A 14,574-nucleotide genomic window follows, 5' to 3' on the forward strand; every position below is an offset into this window, starting at 1 on the left:
GAACACACTCCAGGTGGGGAGCTACAGGAGCACAATCATGGGAACAGGGAGGCCCAGGAGAGGACTGAGGGGTGAGAGCCATCTGGTGTCGGGGTGCAGGGACTTCGTTGGTTAGGAGGGCCCAGCTGCCAGGTCCTGAGGCCTAGGATTTGCCTTTTATGTAGAGAGCCCAACACTTACCAAATGTTTTTTTTTTTCAGCAGGTTCCTGGGATTGAAACCAGGACCTCTTCATGGGCATCAGGTGGTCACCCACTGAGCTACACTCACTCAATGTCTGACTTTTCGAAATCCCTCGAGCAGCCCGTGAAAGGGCCCCGGAAGCCAAGAGCAGGGCAGAGGTAAGACTCTGCCCACTTCAACCATTGCAGAGCATTGAAATTCCAGCATCTTTATTGAGCACTGATGGTAAACTAGTCCTTTCTTAACCATTATAATCCTGCCTTTATAAAGTTAGAAAACTGGTGCTCAGAGTGTTCAAACCCTCAACATACCACTTTTTAGCGGTGAGACCTTGGTCAAGTTCCTTTATCTCTCTGTACTTCAGCTTCTTTACTTATATTAAAAGAGGGCAATACACTCTGGCTTTCAAATTGTTTTGAGGATGAAGGAATTTCAAGCACTCTAACGCTAGTGCCTGACTTATCCTAAACTCCCAATAAGTTTCAGTGATTGGTATCTGTATTGCGATATTTTGTGATGACTTGTGCAGGGTCTGTCTGCCCATCTCTAAGCTGTCAGCTCCATGGAGAAAGAACCTTCTCCAATTTTTCTCCCCATCTCTGGGCTGTAACATGGTGGGCCCCTGGAAGGAAAAAAGAAATGAGGCAATGATGGATGAGTTGCTTAGCCATAACTTCACTTACTGATAACAATCATGGTGGAGGGGCCAATAGACCTGAAGTCAGAAGCACTTGGTTCTAGTCCCTTCCCTACCACTATCTTGGATCAATTTACTCTAAACAAGATCTAAGGCTACCACTGCCACCAAGCCTCCACATTTGCCTTCAGCCAAGCCTGACCAAGCTCCAGCTCCATGTAGGCACATCTGCCTGGATGCAGGATGGCTCCCAAGACCTGGCCCTGCCACCATCAGTGGCCTCATTTGGTGTTCTTGCAGCAGTCATCCTAAACACCTCTCCCCAATGGCTTCTGAGCTCCCCAAGGGCATGATCCAGTCCCACTCAGCACTGAATCCCAGTGCCCAGTGTGTGCCTTGTGCACACAAGGGCTAGGCGGGGTTCGAATGTATAAAGCATGTCTACCCCTTGGAAGTCCACAAGAAGGAGTGAGAAGAGGAAAAGAGCTGGCTGTGATTTAAGGGCATGAATATTATAATAAATGGACCTGAAATGTTCTATGGAAACTTGGAGGAGGGAACTATTCATCTGCCTGGGGAATGCCAGGGAAGACTCCTTAGAAAAGGCGACAAATGAGCTTTGTTCCATAGGATGTGCCAGAGGGCACATCTTATGCCTGATGGATGGAAGACAATGCAATCCTTCAGCACTGACATTCAGAGACTCTGGAAGTTTGAGATCTTATTAGGCAAGACACATAGCAAGGAGGAAGCTCATCTCAGTGCCATTGACTTCTCTTTCATCCAGGGATCCAGCCAAGGGCAGACATAGTGGATGAGGACAAGTGTGATGACATTTCAAGGAACTGATTAAATCTCAGGAGGTGGAGAGCCAGGAGTACCTGTTCTTCTGTGTCCCAAGCTGACTCCTCCTGTGCCCAGGATTAGACATGGCACTAGGGGTGTTGCAGAGACCCTGGGAACCTCCAGGATGCAGGCATCCCTTGAATCACAACTCCTGAACCTCAGACGCCACCATTGTCTTATTGTCAGCAATGGTTTTTGGGAGATGCACAGGTAAGATCACTTGGAAATCACATGCACCTATGAACATGGGTTCAAACAGTCTGTGGGCGCCCACTCTTGGCCAAGTTCTGTGTTGCTCAGTAATTCCGTTCAAGAAGCAGGGGCCCAGGCAAACTAGTTCTTGGAGCCCTGGGGTAAGAATAGAGCAGATGACAGTGAGGCAAGGAGACTGGTGCCTGGCTGCTCTCTTTTTCTCTGACTCCCATGGACACCAGCTCAGCTCCTCTCAGGCCCCACTTTCTGCTCCCTGCCTCGTTGTGCCTTTTCTCTCTGTGGACTGACTTTCTCAGCTTACTTCTGGGTCAGCTCCCACATCCCTTCAGCTTGAAGGCCATGTTTATTAGACAAGCCCTTCCTTTAGGTGCTTAAAAATGTTACATTTCAATGTAATTAAATTGCAATGTAAGTTACCTTCCTCCCCCTTTTAAGGGACACAGGGCCTTTCTCCTGGGGCCCTTCTGCAAACAACCACCCATCACCCCCAGGATGCCTTGGTGGCTCCCAGACATGAGCAGGAAAAACTTGGATGGGCTTTGGCCAGCAGAGGGAGCTCTAGGGCCATGCCATCAGGGTTTTTCCCTGCAGGCCAAGGGGCTGCCTTGGTGGGACTCCTGATTCCAATTAGCTCCCTGATGCCCCCACCTGATATTTCTTGCCAACAGTGACTTCTTGATGTGGCCACTAGGTTATTTCATTCTTCCTGGCCTCACAATGGACCTGAAATGGCTTCGCTTTTTTAAACATGGGATAGAAGAAGGCATGGTAAAAACGGAAATCATCTACATTAAATTTGGGTTCATTTAGCCACACTTGCCTGGGAGCCACACTCCTGGATTTCTACAGTGGTAGAAGGAAAATGGAGCTTGGGGCTTAGAAGCCCACGTTCCCATGGCAGCTCCTCTCCTCTCTGCTGAGACTCTGATGTGTCTCTTTCACTCCCTGGGCCTCACATTTCTTCACAGGTAAGATGGGAAAGAAAATGTAGACTTTGTTATTTGCTAGGAGTAAGTGGGCTCTCTGGAAACAGCTTTTAAAAAAGCAATGTGTCAAAGTGAAGGTCTATCCAAATATTTTACACAGGGTTCATGGGTCAAATGAACAAAAAGGTTTACAGTAGCTTGAAAATTAAGATAGCAACAGTGCGATGTTTTCTTGAGAAGACAGAGGTTTCTTTAAAATGAGCTCTTGGCAAGGCTGGCTCCTTTCTGTCCATTTCCCATGGTCCTATGTGAGAGTGTGTGTAAACTTTCTTGTATTGGGGTGGTAATCAGCATATTTCATCCTAGCCTATCAGAATAGACAAAGACTCTAGACACACTGGGTGTTGTCAAAACAAAACTTGCCCCAGATTTGTGCAAGAGGAAAGGATGAATTCATCATTACCACCCTGTTTGAGGAGAGACAGAACAAATTCTACTGAAGCACAGGCCAGCCTGCTCTGTGAGGCTGGGGGTGGGTGAGCAGAAATCCCAGGAAGACTGGATGGGGGTCACACCTGGGGTGAGGGATTGACTGAGGCTACTGCCATGAGTCCCCCAGTGTAGAGGGATTTCCTCAGCGGTGATGTGGCCTCCTGGGGTTCTGGAGGCTGGAGGAGAGGAAGAGGCAGGGAAGGAACTGCCTGGTCAGGGGCCTCTCACCCCAAGGGGAGCCTAAAGGCCTGAGTGAGGGGAAGTGGAGAGGGGAAGATCAGGGGCCAGTGTGAGCTTTAGTAATGTTAGGGCCTGAGAGTACCTTCTTTCGTTTTTCTGAATTGTGGGTGGATTTTCTCTGTAGTTCCACAGCTACAGATTTAGTTTTGAGGTAGTCAGGACAGCCCTTTCACCAGCAAGCAACACAGAAACTGTGGGGACAGATGCAGTCCAGGGGAAAGATCAGAACCAGGGTCAGAGCCACTCACCTGGCCACTCCCCAATCCTCTAGTCTCTGAAAGCCCTTGAGCCTGTCTTAAGACCAGCAGTGAATGTGCAGGTGTTTGTCTATTTCACAAGCTGTCCAGGCCCACTCAGGGCAAACTATATTATGGACTTCGTGTATGGACTTTACCTCAGTCTTATTGAGATATAATTAACACACCAGGGAAATGGATGTGGCTCAACTGATAGAGAGTCTGTCTACTATACGGGAGGTCCACGGTTCCAACCCAGGGCCTCCTGGCCTGTGTGGTGAGCGGGACCACGTGCAGCACTGCTGCACAAGGAGTGCCATGCCATGCAGGGGTGTTCCCCACATAGGGAACCCCATGATCAATTAGTGCACCCTGTATTGAGCTGCCCCACGCAAAGAAAGTGCAGCCCACCCACGAGTGGGGCTGCACACAAGGAGAGCTGACGCAGCAAGATGACACAACAAAAAGAGACAGATTCCCAGTGCTGCCAAGAATGCAAGCAGTCACAGAACACACAACAAATGGCCACAGAGAGGAGAGGAGGGTGAAGGGGAGAGAAATAGAGAAATAAATAAAATAAATCTTTAAAAATAATTAACATACCATAACTTTAGCCTTTTAAAGTGCCATTGTCAGAGTATTTAGTATATTCAGAAGGTTGTAAAACCATAACGACTACCTAATTGTAGAAAAGTTTCATCAATTTCAAATGAAATCTTGGACCCAATAGCACTAACTTCCCCCCTACGACTCTCAACTCAACCCCTAGCAACCACTAATCTATCTTCTCTGTGTGGATTTGCCCAGTGTGGAACCTCATACCAATGGAATCCTGTAAGTGGCCACTAGTGTCCAGCTTCTTTCACTTACCATTATGTTCTTCAGGCCCCTCCCATTCCTGCATGTGTCTCTACTTCATTATGTCTTATGGCTGAGAATATTCCATTTGATGCATAAACTACATTCTCTGTAAGCCTTCATCATTTATGACCATTGGAGTTGTTTGTACTTTCTGGCTATTATAATACCAATTCTCCCATATTTGACCATAAGACCCTGCAGTTGTCTCCTTTCATGTTTGAAAACCTGTCCTGTGGGTTTGGGTACATTCCTTGCTCTCCAGGATGCAAGAATTGTCAGGGACCTCTCATGCACTTCCTGTCCAAGACCTGGACTCACACACACCTCCCAGGTGCCCTCTTCTCTTTTCATGGAAAATAACATTTAGAGACCAAAATCTGCACACGAGAGGAGGATTTTGCTACCAGATTTTCTTTACTTACAGGCCTGTTCAATAAAGAGAGCTAGAAACTCTTTTTTATTTATAGAGAAAGTGGGTTATTTCAGACATATATCAGGGACATATATCAGGGAAGTGTCTGCCTGGTCTGGCCCACTGAGGTTGGGGTGAGCAAAACTACTTGGCCAGGCAGACCTGGGAAGGGGAACCCTGAGCTGGCAGGCATCAGGGCCATTTAGAATTTCCCCTTTTGGAACTTGGGTCCCTTCTGCATACTCCCCAGAAGGGCTGAGAGCGCTGTCCTTCACCTTGGCATTCACAGGTGTGTTTTGCTTCAGGAGAAGATAATGGTGATGGGCTGAGGGATCCATAGTGTAGTAAACTTTTGCACTGTGTGGGATCTGCAGCACTGGGGGGTGGGATGGAAGGGGGGTCAGCTGTGCCCTGGAGGACCCCAGGACACCCCAACACTTGTGCCCACATGAGAGAAGGCCCCAGCCAGGGACCTCAATTCCCTATTCCAACTACAGGACCATAAAGGAGCCCTGGGAGTGACACCTGCCTGAAGGAAAGACTCTGCAGAGGTGCAGCTAACAATGAAGGACACTTATTTAAAGAGTGACTCTGACTCCTAACTGCCATCCTCAGAATGGAGCTGCCATGAGGTCATGTACTCTCACCACCATGCCCTGCCAGCTTCACTGCTCAGGATCTAGGGGCTGAAATTGACTTTCTAGAACCCAGTGCACATACACCACATCCAGCACTACCCAGGACAAGACCACTAAGGCCCAGCAAAGACCACCTGAGCCAGGCCTTCCGAGCGGGATCCTAAAGTATTTAGACTTTGACCCTATTTTCCATCTGTCTTCTTGGCCTAGAACAAGCTAGAAAGAAACACCAGACTGGAGTGACTACTCTGGCTTCAGTGACATGGCTACTCATCTCCTGTTTTAATTGCTCCAGTCCTCAGTCTTCCTGTTCTGTAGGACAGGTCCTTCTGCCCTATTTCACACCTCCCAGCTGCAATTTCTCATTTGAAAGATGGGAGAGAATTTTGAACCTCCTTCTAGGAAAGGTGGGAGTTATTTTACTTTGCCTGGGTTAATGGCTGGGAGAGGAGGATCAGCTCACTGAGAATAAGTTACCCTTACTGTGCACAGGCATGCTATGTGTGCATTCAGTGCTGAATTTTCTCTCCCCTATGGGGATAAGGAGCAGGCCCAGGAGTGTGATTAACTGATCTAAGGGCTCAGAGTCAGGAAGTCTGGCTCTGGGTCAGTGCTATTCTGGATTCTTTCACTTCCCCACTTCCTAGAATACTGAGGGGGCTCCCTCAAGCCTCCAAAGGGGATTGAGGAGACTTTGTCTAGTTTTCACTATCATAACAAGATGGTCTGTGCATGTTTGGCACTTGTGTCCATCAGTCATGGTGCTTTTGGAGGTGCAGTATCACAGAACACCCTTCAAGTTGAGCCCCTCTTCTTCACCATCTTGTGAAAAGCCCTTTCTTTGGGAACCTCATGGTGTTAGCTTTGATCTAGGTTCCCAATGCCTGGGTCACATCCAGGGAAGGGTACACAGGGAGATAGAGCAGGTAGGGAGAAGGTGCTGTGGGCCCTGTGGGCTGCCATCGGCACCTTGTTTTTGGACAGGGTGCCTTCTCACCCTGCTGTCAGGTATACTGGAACCAGTGGGCCTCGGATCTTTAGGCTGTGGACAGGGCTCATGCCTACCCCCTCCAACACCACCCTCTCCAACACTCCTCCTGACTTACTTCGATTGTCTGATATGATTTGCACCAGCTTGTAGTCTTCTGGCTTGTCTTGATGCAGGTTGTGTTCTTCCAGGGCCTTGCTGATCCCGGCAAGAGCCCTATCTTGGTTGGTCACCTGTGTTGGATCAGGGACAGACTCTCAGGGCCTGAGTCCTGGAGCCTGATCCCTCACAGTGCAGCTGCCAGAAATCCTATGGGCCAAGTCTATTCAGGGTGGGGTCTATAGGGGCCACATGCTCTTCCCTTGGACCCACAAGAGATCATGGAATGAGGCCAAGAACTCAGGGGCCAAAGAATGACCATGCAACAGACTGTGGGAACTGAGGAGTGAAATCTGGCCCTCACGCTCTCACTTCCTGCCTCCCAGTCATGGGAGATGGTGTTCCCCTGCCCTGCCCCTGACCCTCCAGGACCCCTCCAGGTAGCAGTCAACACCCAGGAAATAGTACACATCCAGTGTGAGCCCAAGTGTCAGAGAGGAGGAGGGGCTGGATGATACGCTACAGGTCAGCAGGACTGCCCTGGGCTCCAGGATGCAATTGTGGTCAGCAAGGTCTAGAATGCAGTTACCTTGAAATGAGGGCCAATCTGGAGGCAGGATCAGGACATGGGTCAGACAAGTGAGAGCTTAGTGAAACTACCCCTGCTCCTGGCCACAAGAGAGGAGCACCCAGGGTGGTTATGGAACAATGCTCCTAGGCCCAGTCTCTGTGCAGGGGGCCATGCGTGGCTCCATATGCACATCCCATCCAGCATCTACCCCTGCTCACACCTTCATGGCCACTGTCCTGGGGCAGACCCTGTTGTCCATGCTGGTCACAGCAGCAGCCCTAACTGGCTGGTATCTGCATGCATCAGCTCAACCTCGACTTTGAGGCCAAAAGTCACCTGCTATCCCTGTTCTCCTCTGACCCTTCAGTGGCTCTGTCTCCCCCCATGAGAAAGTCAAGCTCTGTCTAGCAGTCACAGGGCCTGATGTGGCCCACACCTCTTTGGACCCACCTCTTCCCCTTGGTTCCTGTTCCTTCAGGCCCTGGGCTCCTGGCTGATCCAGGGACTGCCCAGCACATGTCTTCCTTGGGCCTGGTGGGCTGTCCCCTCCCTGATACTCTCTGGGGCCACCTCAGCAAGCTCTTCCCAGGCTGTGCTCACTCCATGTGCCAGCCTCAGCCCCTATGTCCACTATTATTAGCCCTGACTGCCATTGAACTCACACTCTTCCTGCTTCTGCAGGTGGTTGTCTGTCTTTCACCATCCACCAGGAAGTCTGCTCCATGAAGGCAGGGAGGGAACATGTCCTTCCTTATGTGTCAACTGCCTGAACCACTGAGGGGCCCCAGGGGATTTCCACATGCCCAGTTCACCAGGATACTCTTGTACTTGACGTTGTCCTCATACAGGCTGACACGGACAATGCCACAGGGCCCCCCTTGCCATTTATAGAGCACGCATGAGTAACCATGCATGTGGTTGGTCTGCATGGCCCTGGGTTGGATGGAGGGAGATGAAGAAGGCATTCTTCCAGATGCTGATGTGACTACAGACATGTTCTGTGATGGGGAATACAAAGATAAGCAGAAGGTCTGAGAGCTGAGGGCAGCCCTGGGCTGCTCTAGAAGCTCCTGTCAGTTCTAGAAGTTCTTTAGCAGTCAACAATCATCAAGACCTTTGTGGATGAGGGTGGCAAACAGGCACAGGGAAGGTAGGGTGAGGGAAAGGCCAACACAGAGAAGAGGTGGGCATTCTCTTTAAATTCCTGGCCATCTTTGGAATCTGAGACATGGTCCAGGTGGATTTTACCTTAGAACTGGAGGCATCAGCTGTATGTATAGGACACGAGTCAGCTGCATCCCTGCTGCTGAAGCCTTGGCTCCACCTGTGCTGGACACTGGAGTGGATGGTGCTGACACCACTGGATTCAGGGACATGGCGGCTGGAAATGAGGGTCAACTTACTATGGGGGCTTCCCCCAGGATGCAAACAAATCCCTACACAGCTCCCACTGCACCCTGCTAAATGCTCTCACTACCTCAGAGATCATGCAGCATCATCCCATTTCACAGAATAGGAAACAGGCCCAGAGATGGGGCAACTTGCCCCAGTCACAGGGTTGTTTTGGTATAGAGCTGAGATGCTATGGCTAAATCATCAGTCTTCCCAAGCCCACGCTTAGCCTGATGGTTCCCTGAGTCCAAAGACAACCCACACTTAACGCCCAGGACAGGGAAATCACTTTTTGCTTAAAGCTTGATGCCTTCTGGTAGGTGTTTGGCTTTGAATCTCTTACTGGCCAACTGGGATGGGGGCTCTAGCTCCTGAGACAGGTGCTAGCTACAGCACAGAGTGGCAGCTGTGAGCTTCCCAGAGCCACACCTCATGTATCCCTCCCAGTGCCCACACAGCAACTGTCATTTACATGCCCCAGATGTCTTCAGGTACCAGGTCTTATGATGACCCAGGAGCCACCAGGACCATCCCGCTCCTACTATGGCCTGGTTCTGTCCTGGCCTCACTGGTCCTTCTCGCTGAGCTGCTCCATGGCCGCAAACCAGGCTCCAAATGATTCATGTGGCACAAAGGCCTCATAGCAGCAGCCCGCCTGGAGCTGCTGGAGCTCCTCCACCATCTGGTATTCCTGGGGCCAAGGAAAGGAAGATGTATCATCAAAACCTGGGTGGGCTTGCTGGTGGGACGGGGTCCAGGGGCTGGTTTTAGTCCTGTGGATCCCCCACCTCTTCACTCCCTTCCAGGCTCTGCCTGCCCTCAGGGCTGACTTCACACAGCTCATCCTCCTAGAAGTTGTTCTTCATCCCATGCACAACCCCACCCACTATCCCCCTCAATTTCAGAGGAAGCTATGAGCAGCCCTGGGGGGTCCTGCCCAGGAGGGTCTCTGTTTATCACCCTGACCCCACCCCAGCCCCACCCCTGTAGTGATGGCCACAGCTACTCACCTTCCTTTTTTTTTTCAAAATTGATCTTCCTTCCCTGGAAGGCAGAGAATTTGCATTCATCATAAAGGGGCTCCTAGCCATTGCCAAGCCCATTGCCCCTCTGCCCCTGTCATGCTTTACTACTGCAGGTTCAACATGCACTGGGCAGCCCAGACCACAGATGGACTCAGGCAAGCCCCTCGCTTCCTTTAGTGGGGACTGGGAGTGGTGACAGAGAGACCTTCCAGTCCAAGTTGTGATGAACCAATGGAGAGAAGGCCCCTTGGACCAGCCTCCATCTACTCTTCTGTAAGAAGTTCATGGCACCCCAGTTCCCAGGGCATCTGTGAGGCTCCCAGGAGACATGATGTGCTCACTGCTGAGAGCTCAGGGCTCACAGAAGGACCTGTCCACCCAAGCCTCAGGGCCCCTTTCCCACCCTATCCTGGCCCCCAAACAACTCACATCCAGATACTCTGGCATGGCATATTCCAACAGTAAAAATTTTGTGAGTAAAGTTCTCAGGCATGGGACCACACCTTGGATGTCACCCTGTGGCATTGGATAGGGTGGGGATGAGCACAGGCTCTCAGGTGCCCCCAAGACCCCACTTGGGAAACTCCTCAGTCTCAGACTCCAGGGACCACCCAGCCTTCCTCTAGGACACTTTGCTGTAACCCATAAGTTCCCCCTAAAGCCTCCAAAGACCCCAAATTCCTCTGCAGCCACCTCCCAGGACTGACTTTTCTTCAGTAACCATGTGTGCCCCTCCCCTACTCCAGCCACCCTGAGCCAGCTCCTCAAGGTTCTTGCTCTGACTGGCTGTAAGGAGGGAGGCCCCCAGGATTCCCACAGCTCACCACCCTAAGGTCAGGAGAAGGGACATTGAAGGGAGGCTTTCTAGGCTCAGTGGACTGGAGGGACAGGCTTGAGAGGGGCCCCCATCCTGATTTAGAGGCCACCTCACCCCAACTCCTTTGGCCTCAGGCACACTCACCCTCTCTTGCTGCTGGTGCTGCCTCTGGACTATTTGGGGATTTGTCTCCAGGGTGGAGAACTTAGAGATGGACTTCTGCCAGGGTGGAGAATGAGGTCAGTGAGGCCCTCCCCCTCACCCATTGTCCCGTGGGTCTTGAGCACCTGGGAATAGTTGACTGTGGGAAATCTGCGGCCACCACATGCACAATGTCCCCAGCATGACCTTGTGCATGCAGACTGCTCTCTTGAGCCCGTTTTCTCATCCTTGCTGTGAGGACACAGCACTGAGCCCTACAATGATCCCCTCCCCCTGCCCATGAGCCAAACATCCTTCTTCATCATCTTCCAGAATAGGCCAGGCTGGATGTTTTCACAGAAACTTTCAGTGAAAAACTAAACACCCCACCTCCTGAGCCCTGACCCCAGCCTCCTCTTTACCTTGATGATCAGCTCACTGCCATGGGAGAGGTTGTGCTCCTTCCAGTAAATCTCTGACAGAGTCAGAAAGAGGCAGAAGCTGTCCCTGGGGGAGGGCAAGAAGGAAGGAAAAGGTTGGAGTGGGGGGGAGGGAGTAAGGGCTGAACCACCTTCTTTTAGCTGCTTGGGCCTCGGACTTCCTGGGTGGGTGGTGTTGAAACTGGGTAAATCTGAGCACTGCAGGACAGTGTGGACTAGTGAGCTGAGCTCTCATGTGTGCACAGCGGGGACTCCCATCCCTTTCCATGAGCAGCTCTTTTTGCACATGCTTTTTTCATTTGGACAGAGTGTGTTGCTGAGAAACAAACACTTGACATGCTCCCATTTGGATCCACTCCATAAGGGATGGAGGAGGGAAGCAGTGTTGAGGCAAAACAGCTCACCTCAGGTGATATGGACACCTAGAGCCACAATCTGCCTGACCCTACCCAGGAGCTGCTGCCTCCCAGGCTCCCTAAGTGGCGATGTCCCCAGGTCCCTCGCCCAATCTTATGTCCCCTAGAGAGAAGCCTGCCCACCTGGAAACTTCCTCCCATGTCTTCAATAGACAGAGGAGTGGATAACTCTGGAGACCAGAGATGACGGCATAGAAGGACGATTGGTTATTGAGGATTCGGCACTCCTGGGAGGGAGAAAGATACACCATCTGAGTGTCCCCCTGCTCCAGCTTCAGCCCCCACAGCTGATATCCACTCCCAGACACTGAGGGAGGCCCTGAGGCACGTCATGGACACAGAACGACACCCACACCCATCCTGAAAAGGTAGCCTTGTTGGGAAGGGAGGATAGTGTAGGGCTGTGCTACAGGCCAGGGAGGGCCTGTGGTCCTGAGAGCCAATAAGTATAAAGTGGGGTTTCAGGACACCAGAGAGAGCCCCCTGAACATACCCTGGCCACCTCGATCCAGTGCTCCACCACCCTGGCCCTGGCTGGGTCCTTCATGCTCTGGTTCCCAACACAGGTGGACATGATGCAGTTTATCACCCTGTTGAAATGGGTGATAGTGGCATGGACGGTGGGTGCCATTTCTTCCTTACATTTTTTGTTCTGCTGGGACAAGATGGAGCCCAGGCAGTGATAGGGCACCACCTTCTTGAAGAGATCCTGGGGAGGAGGGAATGTCAGGAACCATGCCCAGCTCAGATCCCCTAGGCCCTCATGCCCCAGGCAAGGGTCCAGTGGTCTCAGGTGGGGCTTGGCAGGCTGAGGACAGGGTGTGTTCATTGTTCCCTGAGGGGACCTAGCACTCTAGAATCCTCGGCCCCAAGGTCTGCAGAGGAGAGAGCTCCATTTTCAAGTCCATCTCACAGCCCCCAGCCCCCAAGGGGCCTCAGACTTCCACAGGCCCAGGTAGCACCATCAACCCTCATTATAATGCATGCTTGGATGTCATGTGGTCAGGTGCATGGTCCCTGTGGGGACCCAAAGTGCCTAAGGGTCCAGTACACATAAGGGCCTATCTAGTGTCAATGTGATGGAGAGCACCAGCACTGTGTGGGACACCATGGGGTTGGCTGCACCACAGTGAGCTCCTTCAAGCCTCCATGATGAAGCCTCCTCAGGCTTTCTATTTCTTTGCTCTCATGTCATGTTCCCAGTCAGTGCATGAGGCAGAGATGGTTACTGTCCAATAGCTACTCTCCAGAGGAGTGAAGCATGGGCTTAGGGAGTAGTAAACTTGCCCAGGTGGAAATTCTGGGAGTGGAGCCAGTGTTTGAACCCAGATCCTAAGATTCTGATTCAAGGGATGGTAAGGTGGGCAGCAGTTCCCAGAGGGAAGAGCCTCCCAGCCCCACCCTATCATGTCCAGCTGCTCACCACATCCATTCGGGTCAGCTGCTGCGCCACCAGCTCTGGAGGGAAAGCCAGGAGGTTAGCATTCTCCTCACTCAGCCTGATTTCCAAAGGCAAAGTACAAGTGCAGGAAGGTTCCGGGGGTGTGGCCTGCCCCAGTGCTGGGTCGAGCCTTGGCACTGGCTCTGGTGGTGGCGCCAGACTTGCCTCCCCCTCAAGAGCCGTTGCTGCTGAAGCCAAGTTAAGAGGCGGTGGTTCCATAAAGGGCACTGACTTGAAACGTGCAGGTGACACTGGAGGTGGTGGTGGGAGTGCCTCCAGTTCAGGAACTGGTGATAGAGATGGTGATGTGACTTCTTCCAGCATGGCTGCAGGTGCAACATCTGAGGATGGAGCTGGCTCTACCATCAGAGTCGGCATTGATGGTACCTCCACAGGTGTCACAGGCCCTAGCACTGTGGGTAGAAGTTGTGGTGCTAGAGCCACCTTCAGCTCCGGAGCTGGTGCTACATCACATAATGCTTCAGGTTCCATTTCTTGTCCAAGCACTGGGACAAACTCAGGAGCTGGCAGCAGAGGTGGAGATGGAGCTTCCTCAGGCTCTGGAAGTGCCCCTGTGTCTGCCACAGGTGGTAGAACTGGCAGTGGATGTTGTCCTGGAGGCATTTGCAGCTCTGGGGCTGACAAAGGAGATGCAGAAGAGGTAAGTTCCAAATACTAAATGTCTTTAAGTGTCTTTAAGCTCTCATTTTAAGCTCCCACTACCTTCTGGGGAAGATCCAGCCCCCAAAACTGTTCCCAGACATCAGTCTCCAGGTGACTTCTCTGGGGCTCCTCTTTGTTCCTGACCTGGTGGCAACCCCTGGTAGTCCTGCCTATGGGTCCAGTCCTGGTCCTCACCCCACAAGCTCACATACTCCCATCCTGAGGCGCCCTCACCCTTTGGCTCTGCCTCAATGGGCTCCAGATGGCTCCTCCGTGACAGTAGAGCTATGGCTCGGCACTCCAGGGCAGAGCCAGGAAGATACACCTGGGCATACCCCACCAGCAGCTTGAGACAGGGCAAGCCTAGAGGTTCTGTGAAATCCTCAGCATACTGGTCCATCCAGGTGCCCAGCAGCGAGGAGATGGTGCTGAGGGCAGGAGAGGGCAGCAGAGTCAGACACGGGCCTTTCCTTCCACGCTGCCCCAGGGACCCTCCTGTTGGAAAATCAGGTCCATAAGGACAGGAGAGGTTTTGACTGGTCTCTCCATAGCCAGGCATGGACACACAGTGGGAGCTTCTTCAATATGTCAGTGATAAGGGAAAAAGATCTGTCCTCCTCCCCCGGGCCCTCGTGGCCCTCCCCCCAAGCAACTTCTGCCCTGCACAGCCACCTCATCCTCTGCCATGCACCGTGTGTGTCTCGTCTTCCCACTGACTCTGCCCTCCCAAACGTCAGCAGTGCAGCCACCCTGCCATCCATGCAGGCAGACAGGAGTGAGGTCAGGGCAGCTTTGGAGCTGGCTGCTCACCACCTCCTGTTGTGGGTCTGCACAAGGTGGTGTTTGGGCTCCTGGGGTGTGATTGGGCTGTGCTGGGCAAGTGTCCTCTGCAGCCAGT

At 52.1% G+C, this 14,574-nt stretch overlaps 1 protein-coding gene across 1 annotated transcript; it reads right to left on the reverse strand.

Annotated features, from left to right (window-relative positions):
* Positions 1 to 374: 374 nt before the first annotated feature.
* Positions 375 to 14,235, reverse strand: LOC131277817 (ral guanine nucleotide dissociation stimulator-like). Its single transcript, XM_058292912.2, has 11 exons — positions 13,911 to 14,235; positions 12,996 to 13,651; positions 12,066 to 12,281; positions 11,696 to 11,799; positions 11,139 to 11,223; positions 10,720 to 10,794; positions 9,744 to 9,777; positions 9,206 to 9,424; positions 8,590 to 8,722; positions 6,790 to 6,904; positions 375 to 804 (listed from the first exon to the last, which is right to left on the reverse strand). Exons 1-8 carry the CDS (start codon positions 14,233 to 14,235, stop codon positions 9,372 to 9,374), a joined length of 1,548 nt encoding a protein of 515 aa, XP_058148895.2. The 3' UTR covers positions 375 to 804; positions 6,790 to 6,904; positions 8,590 to 8,722; positions 9,206 to 9,371.
* Between the last annotated feature and the right edge of the window lie 339 nt (positions 14,236 to 14,574).

The sequence above is a fragment of the Dasypus novemcinctus genome, unplaced genomic scaffold (genome assembly GCF_030445035.2).
Source record: "Dasypus novemcinctus isolate mDasNov1 unplaced genomic scaffold, mDasNov1.1.hap2 scaffold_455, whole genome shotgun sequence".
Lineage (NCBI taxonomy): Eukaryota > Metazoa > Chordata > Mammalia > Cingulata > Dasypodidae > Dasypus > Dasypus novemcinctus.